This window comes from Pholcus phalangioides, unplaced genomic scaffold (assembly GCF_987345545.1).
Source record: "Pholcus phalangioides strain wild (caught in Gottingen) unplaced genomic scaffold, Ppha-v1.0 ptg000015l_1, whole genome shotgun sequence".
Classification (NCBI taxonomy): domain Eukaryota; kingdom Metazoa; phylum Arthropoda; class Arachnida; order Araneae; family Pholcidae; genus Pholcus; species Pholcus phalangioides.
In genome coordinates this window covers 82,524,677-82,539,317 of record NW_028301608.1, presented here as the reverse complement: position 1 = coordinate 82,539,317, position 14,641 = coordinate 82,524,677, and the positions used below count along the sequence as shown (strand labels likewise).

At 36.2% G+C, this 14,641-nt stretch overlaps 1 protein-coding gene across 1 annotated transcript; it reads right to left on the bottom strand.

Moving 5' to 3' along the window:
- Positions 1–1,262: 1,262 nt before the first annotated feature.
- On the bottom strand, positions 1,263–12,620 carry LOC149076836 (uncharacterized). Its single transcript, XM_089244544.1, has 9 exons — positions 12,541–12,620; positions 10,170–10,263; positions 8,499–8,667; positions 6,776–6,894; positions 6,230–6,346; positions 4,046–4,165; positions 2,405–2,543; positions 2,137–2,287; positions 1,263–1,475 (listed from the first exon to the last, which is right to left on the bottom strand). Exons 2-9 carry the CDS (start codon positions 10,254–10,256, stop codon positions 1,379–1,381), a joined length of 999 nt encoding a protein of 332 aa, XP_089100670.1. The 5' UTR covers positions 10,257–10,263; positions 12,541–12,620; the 3' UTR covers positions 1,263–1,378.
- Between the last annotated feature and the right edge of the window lie 2,021 nt (positions 12,621–14,641).

The window sequence follows — 14,641 nt, the reverse complement described above, 5'->3', positions numbered from 1 at the left end:
ACCACCATTTTGACCGCTATGATAATTTGATATCGAAGAATGGATACCTTTTGGGACCATAAATATTAGAAGAGCAGAGCTTTCATCGTGGTGTTTGCCAGCATTAATTTTGTACCTTTCAGAGCTGTGCCTTTGAAGAAGCTCATCGACATACACTATTTAATTCCATATGGCATTTCTATTCTTTTATTGTATTGGTGTGAGTATCAAGAATTTGGAATTCTTTGTGGGATGTAAAAACACATTAACACAAAAAGCTACATTTTTCATGGCATGGCTTACCAATATATATTGGAGGATATAATCCTCCGAGCTACTATATTCTTTTGTATGTTGTGTTCAACTGATGGCAACAGTTGTCCTTGAGGTTTCATGTAAGTTGTTATTCAGTATATAGTGAATGATCATAGAAAAATTACCTTATTTTAAACTGAGCACAACTCGGGTCTATTGCCATGTATAATGGAAAAATGAGTTGAAATTCTTGTTAGCTGATTGATTTCAGGACTCAAGGTTTCTGATAACAATAGCCGAGAAGTCCTGTTAGAACATAACGAGACCATACATCCAGTTTGATTGAACGTATGGTAAACAAGTATAGGTAAAACGGGACAACTGGTTTTTCTTTCCCACATAATTGGTTGTACAATATTCAATCGTTTCTATTGTATTCTAAAACGGGACCTCTTCCCCCCCCCCCCCTTCATCAATTTTAATGATCCTGGGAATCACAAATATTCTAGTATAACTTCAAATGACTCTGGAATCACTTATAATTCTGTAGTCAGCACCAATGAATCTGAAATGACAAAATATTGCATCCCGGCAAGAAAAGTGGAATAACTCAAATTCGGGTCAACTCTATATTCAAAACAATTTTCTTTACAAGGCAGTAATATTGACATTCCTGTAACTACAAAACTGGCCGCTAAGAAGCAAAAGTTTCGTTCTAGTAAACAGCCTTTTGTGCTGAAAAAGTGAAGTTTAATTTTGTTTGTCACTTTTCTTGCTAGGGTGTGGTACGATTCTGAAATCGTATATAATGATGCTTATATATCACCTATCAGCAACCTTTTTTTGGCTGCGGATCAAAAAATTGAAATGTGTGTATTAAGACACTTCGGGTATAATTTTCAGAATTCAAGCAGGTCACTTGAAATTATGAAATGGGTCACAGAGACCTGCTTTAAATGATCATGAAATCACTTATACCAGAACATTTATAAATTTGAAAGATTCTGGATTCACTTATAAATATGGAATTGCATGCTCGAATCACTTTTATTTACAAAAATAAGCTGTCTCTACAGAGTGTTTTATAGTTTTCAACAAAAACGTTAATCCTCAGAGCAATAAACGAAATATACAAATGATGTAGTCAGTGGAGTTGTCCCTTTGAAGCTTGAATTTCACCGATTCTGAGCGAACTCTCTGTGGTCACTAATTGATCTGCAGCCGATATTAGCATAGTACACCTAGTGAAAATATCAATGTAATTAGTTAAAATTTTTCACTGACGACACATTTTCAAGATTAATTGAAAATTCTCAGTGAATTTTGAATTTCGAAATAAGATTTTATGAGAGGAAAAAACATTAACATCCTATACAATCAAATCTTGATTGTCTACTATGGTATACTTATGTCCTTGAACTCGTGATAATGTGTTTCCACATTCTGCTTAATGAGTCACTTTTGTGAAAGTATGCCTTCAAAATTCTTCATGGAATGTTCAATTACTGGCGGTTTTGCCTGGTGTTTAACAGAGCATGCCCCACATGAGGGAGGCTAACGGGCCTTGGCTGTAACTGTTTACAATATGTTCCAGTAGAATTAGTCCTTTGATGCATGAAATTGATCAAATGAAGAAATGTGCGATATTTTCAGAAACAGATGTTTTGATTCAAGTTGTAGATCAATGAACATTTTTGTCAAATCATGCAGTTTCGCATGCTGTGATAAATTTTTCACCTAATATCAGTTGTTTAATTTTAATTAACTCTCAGGCAAAGTTACTCTGGGACCCTCTACCTTGCTGAACTACCCGCCAACACATTTACATACTCAAAAATCATAAATATTGTCACAAAGCAAACCCATGTATTAAGACAATCATGCATAACAATAACTAATTACTTGTGGATCTCTTGCTCCATGACTGCTTTCAACTGGACGAGCTTGTGAAGGAATTTGCCAACTTCTGAAAGCTTGTCATAATCTTCAGGAAGGGTTTCAAAAAATATCTTCATCGTTTCCTCGTATTGCTCAGTAGATTCCAAAAGCTCTTCTATGAAATAAAATATTTTTTCTTTCACCATTTGTTAAAATTCTACTGATGAGTTTTTTTATACATTTTTCCTGCTTCAAAATTCAAACCTAAGTATTTTTAGATTATTTTTCTCACTTTCTTGATCAGCATCAGTTGGTAGAGCTATCGCAGGTGCTGGAAGTTTATGTCGAATTGTTTCAACAGCATCTGCTATTTCTCCATACTGATTCATCACAATTGGAATGAGACTAGTCACAAGTTCAAGCATCGATTTCTGGAAAAACAAAAAATTCTCTAGAATACAAACTGAATGATAGCAAACTCGTATCAAAAACTTTTTGGTAAAAATATCAGGGCTGATTGTAATGGACAACAGGGTGTGGGAGTCAACATTGACTCGTTTGCATGGTAACAGTAGATAATATATAACAATAGGGACCCACTGCAGATGGAAAGGCACCTCCCTAGCAACCATCATATATAAGGCAACAATGAGATCTCGCACTGCTTGCATTCTCTCAAGTTTACTGCCTAACCCTTGCCTGGGGAGTCGATGTCTTTGAGCCATTGGCTAGCTCCTCTCTCTTTACTGTAGTTTCCGAGTCTACGAGTGTCGCTACACATAAGACCAAAAAAAGGTACAGTTGGTCTGAGACTGAAGAACCCAGTGGATTTCCGGACCATAGCTTGGTTAACCTACTCTCAACTGGATAAGATGGACTAGCAAACTACAGGAATTTATACGAATAAATATTTGGTAAATCTGTGAAATTAAAATAAGTTGTTTCAGTTTAATTTTACTCTTGCTGCTTTGGATTGTTCATGATGCTTAGTTGAGATCCTGGTTGTGTGGGCTCGTCAAAAACGAGCCAGAATGCAACATATCGCGCGGCCGCTTAACACTGGTACACCAAATGCATAAGTAGCAACAACATCGAGAACCATCTCACTATGGAGTACAGAAGCCATTGTCCTATAAGAGCACCTCTGCTGACCATACGTCACAAGAGACAGCGATTGGCCTGGGAATAGAAATATCACAACTGGATTCCAGAAACGTGAAAAAAAAAGTTGCCTGGACAGATGAGTCGAAATAGAACCCTTAGTATGTGTGACATTGTCTCCGAAACAGAATAAGAACACAATCGAGAGATCTGTGACCGTTAATTTAATCATTTTTGTGGCTACCACATTTCACCAGAGATCTCATCCTTCAACAGGAGAATGCACAGTGCCATCATGCCCACATTGCATCAGAATGGTTGGAGGAACAATTCAGACTTTAACCACCAGAAGGCACGACTGCATGTTTTGAGTGAACATAAATAACGAGGCCGTTGGTTTCCAATGACGATTCAGTATTACATCTGATGGTATCGGGCTGACGATGGTAAAAACATTAGAGTTTAAAACTATTAAATATCAATTTAAATAACACTTATTATGGATAGGGTGATTCCTCTCTACCTGCTGCAGGTCCATATCATTACAAAGCTGAAAAACTGCAGAAAACCAACCTGAGCTGACCACCAGTGTGCTGCTAACAGACATACTGAAAAAGTTTTTGTGTGGTGTCAGAAGTCTTGCATTTAAAAACTTGAGTTTCTTATTACTGGATTATTCGTCCATCAGAATCAGCCAGGATAGTAATTTGTTGATGTTATAACCAAGTTTGACTGCACATGCTTTTCATATGTTATGAAAATATCTGATTTTTTGAGATGAGCATATGAATCTGCCATGAGTGATTAAAAAAGGATCGACACATTTTCTTACTTGATTTTCACAGAATGTGATTAACTGCTTCACGTACATGACACTATCCAGTTGCTTCTTCAGGCTTTTGTCCTCTTTCATAAGAACCTGATTCACCGTCCACAACTTATGCAGCTTGTCCTGAAGTTTCAAAATGGAATTATGAAAATACGAAATGAAATAATCAAACCTGCAGGGGAAAGCAACCATTAGGTTTGAGTAAATACAGTGCAGTGGAACTACATTTTTAACATCGTTTTATGAACATTTGTTCTGGGAATGTGCTCATAAATCTGAAAAAAAAACACACACCTGTGTTTTCATAGTCCAAGCCTTTTAATTGTTCGTCGAAAATACTGAGAGCTTTGGTTTATGCTTCGCTTCAATGCTCAGATTCCCAGATTTGAAAATGATGGTGGGCTTTATCATGTACCCATACACATTTGCGCAAAACAACAGTAAATCTATCTCTACTTGCCTTAAAAAACCAGGAACTCAATTTTTTTTTTCTTAACTTCTCTGCTGCATTTTCTTTCAAAATAGTGCAGTTTCGTCAGCATTAAACACCTGGTGAGGTGCATAACCCTTCTCATCAATAATTTTCTAGCTGCCTTATGGTTGGCAGAGGCTTGATTGCCAGTGATTTTTACATTGCATGATCCAAATCTTTTCTTAAACCTATGAAACAACCTTTACTTCCATAAAATTCTGATGAAATGGACGTTTCACCAGCCCTTTCCTTATGGAAGAGTAAAATTTTTTGCCTTTTCTGTTATAATATTACAATCAATTGGAATACCTTTTTTGTATCAGTCTTGTACCTACAAAAAACAGCATTTTATGTACGAGAAATATGGATCCCGTAGGCACTGCAAAGTTTTGACTGCCACGGGTACAGCTACACGAATTTCAGATTCTTTTTTCTCGATATATCTGACCATAGATTCATTGATTCTGTAATAGCGGACCACAGCAGGTGCCAAGCATATTTTTTCCAAGCATAGTCAATATATCTCATTTTTCTTGTCAAGTTTTCATGTTTATTTACCTTTTCAACACATTATCAGTAGCACTAGAAGAATGAGCCATCCTAAACAAGCACAACTCAAATTTTGTAAACAAAACACATGAACGAGAATATTGCTGAGAGTTGTCAAAAAAAATTTCCAATAAAGGAAAAAAACCGTGAATATGGGGGCCAACTGTATATTCTTATCGGCCTTCTGAATGTATCATGCGATTCTTATGCAACCACACTTTTTCTGGAAAGGAAGCAGATTCTTCAAACATTCAAAAATCTGGTGTCCCCAATTTTTACGGCATGATGGCTAATGTGGAGGAGTATGGTATATCAAAATTCCCCATTGGAAATATTTGAAACTCAAATGATTTGTTCCATATCTTTTCCCCTTAAACCAGCCATGATTATTTTCAAAGATATTGTATTTTTACTTAATTTATATCTAAGGATCGAGTGATTACGGAATGATATAGAAAAAGCAAGGGGTTTTCACTTTGGAATGCTAGCTTGCATTAAACACCCAACAAGAGAATGAAATAGTCTTTCATGGGCTTGTGCCATGAATGCCACTCTCATAGTAGGTGGTCTTAATGAATGGGATCAAATCAAACATGGGGTCCTTCAAAATAATGAATATTTTCATTAATACACATATAAAATATTTTTCAATTGAGTCTTTCATTTAAAAAGCCTGCAGGGGTGAGAAAGCAAACTCGCATTTTAGTTGCAATCATGTGACACTCAACAGACAATTCAAATGCGCGGAGTCTTGTATAGTCTTGTGCTCATCTAGATATGGTCTATATGCTACTAAAATATAGTGATAAATATCTTGTTTATCAAGTCAAAATCTGTTTAAAAAATTCTGAAATTTTTGCTCATCTTGAGATACATTACTTGTCAATTGAGTGATAATTTGTTTAAATTTTTGCTTGTCATGCAAATCCCTCGTAAATCAAAGTTTGAAAATAGTTCTAAAAACAAGCAAGTGATAAGAACTCGGTGCTTTCTACAGGAAAATGATCTTAGGCATATATGCAAGGTCCAAAATAAAAACTTGTTGCCGATCATCAAGATATAATATCAAAGCAAATTACATATTTCTCTAACTTCAAGCTGCACAACATTCACTCAACATATCAACTCATACAAACATTTAAATATTTAGGAAAATGTCAAATTACCAGAGCATCTTTTGTTCGTAAATCTAAAGACTTTTTTGCTCTGCTTTCAAGATATAATGCTTGCACATACTGACAATATAAAACATCTAGTTCTTCATCTGTTACGAGGTCTGAGTCCTAAAGCAGAAAAATAAATTAATGTTTTTATTTGGGTAATTATAAGTTAAAATAGTTTGTAGAAAATTTGTGATACATGCCAAGGCTTGACAAAAAAAAAATTTAGACGGCCAAATTTTTTTTTTAGAAGCCAAGAATTTTTTTTCTAGTAAAGAATGATCCCAAATAATAATCTCTGGGATGTTATTCCCCTTCCCAAGTTAAGCGAGATGCTGATATTAATTTTGAAAATCATGTGTGACGATGACTTGTAATTTATAATAAATTGACTTAATATCCTCAGACTTGTATTCAATAATCAAACAAAGAAAATTTTAGGTGCCAACTACAATTTTTTTAGTCCCCATAGCAACCTTGCACCTGAGATGTCAATCTCTGATAGGGTGAGTGAGTCTGAAAACAATTATTCTAAAAAGAAAAACTGCTTACCTTTTGAATTTTCGGTTTTAATTTTCCAATCACTGCAGAGCGAGGAAGAACAGACATATTTTGAGCTTTGATGCGGTTCACTGCTTTGAATGGCAATTTCCGCCTTGCACCAGTCACCACTGATCAGTAATTTAAAAGAATAACACACAATCAATTTTTTCACAACTTTAAATGAATAATGCAAAAATAACATACAAATATGATATGGAATCATTGGTTTAATAGTAACCAAAATAGAGCCTCACCCAATTATTTCATTGAATTATGTGAAACCAAGAAAATACAATCGAACTTATAATTTGAAGTCAGTAGAAAAAATTTGAATTATTCAATTAATCTATCCTGGATTCATAAAATGACCACAAATTGCGACTTAATCATAAACATTCATATAGGATAATTATCAAATATCAAAATTTTATCATCAGTTACAAAACTGTTTCCAAATTTTAATAATTTATTATAACTGATATTGGCTTTGCTACATTCTTCCACTGTTCTGGAATCGGCATCATTGCAGAATTTCTTGACTATCCTTAAAGCCTGATGTACGGAAACAGCTCATGATCATCTGTTATAAAACTGTTGATCATGTGTGCCCAAACCATTTTACACTGCGAAGGAAATATACTTTTATTAACATACTAGCTATAATACCCGGTGCTGCCCGGGTTTTCTTCAATGAGGCTTTTTGGATCATGTGATATGTCTTTCTTTGAGGGTCATACAAACCGTGTCTAAGGTAACCAATATGAGAACTTCCTGTGTGACTCATGAAAGAAACAAATCTAGATTTAAAGAAACGTAGAAATGAATATATTTCCCCCCCCCCTTTTTTAAGGGGAGCTAGGTATTTCGACCCCCCTTTGAACTTATCCATCTGCCTGTTTCTGCTTCAAAAATGCTTAATTAAAGCTGTGGAATTTCTCTGATGTATTTTATGGGCCCGTAATTAATTTTAAAACATCTTTAAAGCTATATGAATTCATGCAGTTAAAATATTAAAAGACAATTCGGAGACATTAATTTTCATGCTTGAAAGGATATTAATAATAAGTTGAAATCAATGTTATTGTATGGATATCCAACTCAAAAGTAGGTCTGGCTTAACATTTATTACTTCATATTAACATATTAATTAACATAACATATTACTGCATTTCATTTTCTGGACTTTGTATCTCTAAGCGGACTCAACATTTCAAAAATTGAGAATTCAATATAATTTAAAAAATTATTGATGAGTCAGAAAACCCCACTAAATTTCCACATTTCTACAGTAAAATCAGCAATTTTAACACTGATTTCTATGGGGATCATCTTTTGCCTTACTCTGAAAGTGATGCTGATGTCTATTCAAAAAGCTCTCATTACTGGGAGGATTGAAAAAAAGTGGAGCAAACCCTTATAAAGGCATTAACTATTATACGTATACGTACAGCATTGAAGAAGTGACAAACCATTGTAAAGGCATATACATGTCTGAAACACATTGCTAGGGATCCACAGTATAGCCAAAGTAAATGTTCCGAAAGTGATTGTTGAGACCCAGAAACTTATGGGAACAAGCATTAGAAGGCACAACACGTTGGTCTATGGGGGACCTGAAACTTATTTCCACTCTCCTGAAAATTTTCAATTTGGCACTTACTGTGTTTACCATTTCCAGTCCTTAAATCTCTAAAAAGAATGAATAAAACGAGTGAACAAAAATTATACAAACACGGTTGCTTTAGTGATGGCATATAAGAAGCATCCGCAGCGATTGCAGATGCATCAAATGTTGGAAAGTTGCTCGTTGTGACTGCTGGAGTCGACGTCATTTTGGAAGAGCTACCTTGAAGAGTTATACCCATTGCAGATTGGCTCATTTCTGCTGCAGATCCCATTACCTATTAAAGATTAAGATTTAATTTATAACTCAAATTTTAATGCCAACAAGCATGCAAGAATTTTGAGACAAGAAATAATATATCTTATGTTTTTTTTAGTCATGAATTTCCGCAAACATTAATTGATCCATGTGCAATGTTATGAGGAAAGAAATTTAAAAAAAAAGCTTCCATGGCCTCTATTTGGCAGCTGACCTCTATCCACAGACAGTTTTTCTTGGAATAAACAATAGGCTCCACAGACACGATGCTAAAACTACTGCATAAGTGCCGATTCTTACACTTGGAAAACCTGCAGTTTGTCATGTCACATCAGACTTTGCTTGCAAAGAAAATGAAATACAAACAAAAAGGGAAATTGGAGATTTTTTGGGGATGCATAGGGTGACCATATGGCCCATCTTCCAAGGACATTCCCATATTTTCCTGCGATTTTGGCCATCCAGATGTTCCTTTTCTTTCCATATTTTTTATTTTAAATGAAGTCTACTTTTTTTTCAATGAAGCATTAAAATTACTTCAGCATCTTATTATGACTATAAATATTAATATTTACCTCACATATTTGTCATGTCAAACTTTTTTTGGGAGGGATGTATTTCAATCCCTTGTGATTTGCAGTAGTGCTCCATTTTCTGCCTTTGGTAAATTTTTCAGAAATATTAGCAATAATTTGCAACTCTGCTCACTTTTGGCATTGTATTTGCCTTATTTGGAATCCAAATTTCTCATATTTTTCTCAAAAGAAACGTGATCAGACTAGGAATGAAGGATTTTCTTTGGAGCATTTTCATTTTTGCAAAGAACAATGGGGATTTTTCAATGAGAAATTTTCAATAAGGCCAAAAAAATTAGAAGCATTGGCACCTAAGCTACTGTAATTTCTTCCGATATAGTCTAGGTTAATGAATATGTTAAAAAGCACTTGAATTTCTTAGAGCAGGTACCTTCGGGGATACCTGCATGTGGCCCACGAGTTTGACACACATGGTATAAACGGTTAATATGTAGCACTAAAACTGCTCAATATATATTATCCCCACCCCCTTCATTCTGAAAAATTGGCTCCAATCGCACAAGCAGCATTCGATGTCATGTTCTGAATATTTCTTACCACGTTCAGCTGTGGGAAATATGATTTTGCGATCAAACCACATTGTTCAAAGTGAAGGGAGACACATTGCGCAGTTTCAGCGCTACATATTAAGCATTCATATGTGTAAGCATATTCAATATTTATATGTGTGCTCCAGTGCTACCTACCGACCGATTTTTTATACTATTTTTTATTTATTTAATAAATGGCAAGCACATCATTTGAGGCAGCAGAACACACTCCAGAGCTTTCTGAAGTGGGAACTTATTTCTCGTTTACCCTGTATGTATAGAGATTATGACTGAATTTTTCTCAGTTGAATAAAAATTTCACATAATTCAACGGCTGTCACCAACGAAATTAAAAACTATAACATTTTTTAGAGGGTGTTGGAAAAAAAAAACACCTTTGCGTGAAGGAATGGAGATCGCTTTCTAGACATCGCTGCCTTGGATGTTTCTGTAGAGGTTCTCTTGCTGTCTGATGACGCCATCAGGTTCCTGGTGAGAAACGGATGAAACTATTTGTCAAAATTGAAAAGAAATCAATTTTGATTGAAAAAAAAAGGTCAAGCTTTAAATTAAATAACACAAAAGAGCCAAAATGTATGGTCAAAACATGCTGAGAAAACAACTTTTAATACCAAGGCTTGACAAATAGGGGGAGGTGGGGAGGAAACTAGATATCTCACAGGCATAAACTTGCATCTGCCCCCTCTCAACTTTTGCTACTATCTCCATAGTAACCTATTGAGGGCCCCTTCAATAATTTGAATCTGTCAAATATTTCTAATAACTATCCCTATGGATATCATTAGACATCAATTATGAATTTTTTAAGAGACAAGCTTTCTTTTGAGAGAGACCGTTCAAAATAATCCTTTTTTTTCCTACTTTCCTTACAATCGAAACTTCTTTCCATGGCAAACAACCCTTTCAATTTCTACCGAAACAAACATTTTAAAAATCAATCATGTTGGAAATATTAGGAGCATGGACCTCCCATCTGGCAGGCCCCTTAGACCTAGAACCCTGTCAGCCCCACCCTTGTGAGTAGAAGCTATGGGCTTCAGGGTTTCGGGATAAACAAAGCCGAGTCCAAAATAAGAAATATTTAGTCAACCCACTCCCGAAAGTTGAAAAAATTGAAGATTCAAGGAAATCGGGTGCAGGTGTGGAACACATATATACATACTTAGAATTTGAAATAGTTCAAAATTTTCCCCACACAAATCCAAAAACGAATGTACTGCCATCTGTTGGTAAAAATACATAATCATGTATTTAACATTAAGAAAAGTACTGTATAAAATTTATAAAAAAAATTACAAGTTATTCTTTTGTTTGATAAACCCTTAGAATTTCCTACAAATGCCCAGGAAATTTTCCACACAGACAAGTTTTGGATAATTTTTCCCACGAATATGGGAAATTCTGCATGAGATACATCACTGAGTGCAGGAGTTATGAACTGAAAAAAAACTACTCTTCCTTCCTTTAAGTAGGCTCTATGTGCAGGTGCTAGTTGGGCGTGGCCTCATATAAAAATTATCCAATGAGCATCTATTTGATTACTTATCGTTGGAACAGTTTTTGAGCACTTAACGACTTAAAATTTAATCAATTACTAAATCACTTAATGCATAGCTCAAGCCATAATCCACAGGCAGGCCAAAAATGTGGTCCTCGGATTCACTTGATATGGCCCACAATATCACACCTAATTATGTAAAAATTAATTAAGTGTCACATAAACAGATGACTTGAGTGACCTTGGGCTCTATTTCAGATTACTTAAATGGCCTGTGACACATTCTCACTTAGCCTAAGTGGCCCACTGCAGTTCCACATCACTTGATTGATTAACGGCACATTCCCAGATCATTTAAGTGGCTGCGGCACATTTCCAAATCATTTATGTGGCTTTGAGCATACTCCCAGATCATAGATGATCTGTGATGCTGTTCTAGATTGCTGACGGGCAATAGCAGCACAAGTTTCAAACAACTTAACCTGCCCGCTGCACATTTTCAGATCATTTCAGAGACATGCGATGTTGTTCCAAATCACTTGAGAGGCCTGCAGTGGAGATTTTCAGATCACTTAAGTGGGTTGCAGCACATTTACAGATCATTTAAGTGACTCGCTGCGTATTTACAGATCATTTAAGTGACTCGCTGCGTAGTTAGAGATTCCTTTAGTAGCCAGCAACACATTTTCAAACCAAATAAGTGGCTCGCACTCTCCAAAAAAGTTTATCATCTTTGATTTAACACACGTAAACAGGCTTCAAGAATGTTGTTTTGTTTGTTTATGTGGTTCGTTCTTTATCGTCATTTTTTTTTTTCATTTATAAATAGCCATTATTATCCCCATTTGGCGATTTTTTTTTCCCTGGCAAGAAAGATATCCGAAAGCATCACTCCGTTTCACTCTTGGCGACTTCTCGTCATGCTTTCGGACGTTTTCCTCGTCAAAAGTACTAAAAAATCGCCAACACAATCGCCAAAAAGGGTATTATATACTATAGCTGTTCTGAAAGAAATTAAATTCAATAAAAATTCTTCTCGAATTCATTCGATAGCTTTCCCTTTCCCTTCCGCAAAGCAAAGCTCACAAGGTTGAGAACTTTTCCCTCACCTCATTATCCCTATGGCTATTATAATTAAATTTAATGAAAGTATAACTAATCTACGAATGCGCGAAAATAAATAAATAATCACATTTCTTTAGTTCAAAATATATACGCATAATAACATAAAAATAGAGCCAACTTACTGTACTACAGCCAAGTAACAAGGTTTGAATGTAAACAAAACAAATTCCCGCTATTTCCTAACACGATTCTGAAAGCTGCAGAAGAAAGAAACTTTCCGCCAAGCTCATTCATCAAGTTGAAATATTCAAGTGAAAGACGTAATAGATGGCGCTGTTATCATTATATGAGGGTCATTATAGCAGAGGGTCTTCAACCTTCAGATAGAAAGAAGTATTAAAAAGCTGACCATATTTCCTCAAAAAAAATTGGGATTCCGAATACTTCTTCTTTCCAACCAGATCATGGCCATTCGCTCTGGGTGAACGAAGAAATTTTAGCAGGTGGTCGGAGAAGACTGGGGACATGCTGGAAGCTGTGCATGTATGTGCTGTGAGCGTAAGGTGACCGCTGTGGTGGTAGAAAGGTCAATAATGGCGGGGGTCCCGGTTTGAGCCCCGCTGATGCTACAGTGGCCGGTCAACTGAAGTAGGTTTTCTGTGGTTCCCAACTTCGAGGCGCGATTGCGAGCTGATCTCCCCATTAAAAAAATCTTTGTACAGAGAGCAACAGGCCGGTACAAATATTCAATCATTGCACTCCACTTCTAAAAGGTATAGATGGCAGCACTAAAAAATGTGACACAACACTAGATTAGGGTTACCTACCGTCCCCCTGCGTTTCGGAAAAATCGCCCTTTTGTCCTCCTTTTTCAGGTTTCTGGAATTATTTTTCTTTTTTCTCAGAAAATCTTTTTTTTCCACTTTGAAACATGTATTTCTTCATTGGTATGAGTGTGTTTTTGTGTGCCCTTCCCCTCCCCCCCCCCCCGCATTCACCAATAGCCGCCGAAATTCCTAGAATTTTTTCTGTTTCTGTTTTTTTTAGCAGTTCTGTTTTTGAGTTGGGAAAATTTTTCTGTGCACGGTTTTATTGGTCGGAATAGTGGCGCCATCTATTGCGAAAATTTTGATAAGTGGTACCACTAAGGTTGCGCCGAGGCTACCGAGAAAGAGACGAAAAGAGAGTCTATTTTTGCACGCGCAGGCGTCTTCCTTTCTTAGTTTTCAAATCCGGTAGCCCTACACCAGATACGCACTCAGACTGTTAGGTATGCACACTTACACTTCCGGCATGACTCCCTAGGTAGTAAATTGCCCATGGCGACAGACCTCAGTTGCGCTTCATTTGAAAGAAAGAAAGAACCTAACGCTAAGTCTATTTCTGTGTAATGCTTGTTACAGCGCTGCCATCTGCCGTAGATTTTTCTACCCATGAGTGAAGTGTAATGATTGAGTAATTGTATCGTTGTGGGCTTGTTGCTTTCTTTGGCGGGATTTTAAATACCGGTTCGAATAAAATTTTTAATATTTATCCAAAAGAAAAGCGTAGCCCTACTGCCGTCTCAACAGCATCTTAGCCCCAGGATAAAATGAAAGAGGGCTTAAGCACCACCTCTCTCAATCAGGGGTGTACACAGGACCGACCTATGAGAGGGACACAAAAAGATTGGGGGGAGTACAAAAATTGTCTTCCCGAGAAATTTTGGGTTACCACCCTCCAAAAAAGCATTGAAATTAACAGAAATTGGTTAAAATAGCATATAAAATGTATTTTAAAGGGTTTGGGGTTTGCAGGTCTCCAAGATCATTCTAATCATTTTTGTTTTTCACACTATAAGTTCATAATAGAGGGAGTTCACGAGGAGTCTTATACCTGGAAGCCCACCAAAGATTTCAGCTTAGCTATTTATCACACATATATCCTATAACACAGGGGCTTCCAACGTAGAGTTTCTTGCGGAACCTTTGATGGTTACTGTATACTGTTACACTGTATACTGATGGTTATACTGCAGAATGAGCATGGGTCTGTGCCCAATTGAACTCATGGCTGGAACTCAAGAGGGAGGAGCCGTCATCCTTTTGGGAGACATATTCATGAATCAAGAAAGATCTTTGATTATAACCATCATCAGAGCTTCCGTACAAGAACTCTGGCATGTGCTTTAAATAATCATGAAAATGCTTGAAATAATCATGAAAATGCTTGAAATAACCATGAAAATGCTTGAAATAATCATGATGCCAATCATTGAATTACAGGGAAGTTGGCGTTTTTTTA

What these genes read in the sequence shown, in the direction of transcription:
- LOC149076836 (XM_089244544.1), bottom strand. Translation starts at nt 10,256, where the DNA reads ATGGCGTCATCAGACAGCAAGAGAACCTCTACAGAAACATCCAAGGCA. An exon ending in GCCATCACTAAAGCAACCGT is followed by an intron (nt 6,895 to 8,498) that starts GTTTGTATAATT and finishes ATTACTGATCAG; the next exon opens with TGGTGACTGGTGCAAGGCGG. An exon ending in TAAAACCGAAAATTCAAAAG is followed by an intron (nt 6,347 to 6,775) that starts GTAAGCAGTTTT and finishes TTTCTGCTTTAG; the next exon opens with GACTCAGACCTCGTAACAGA.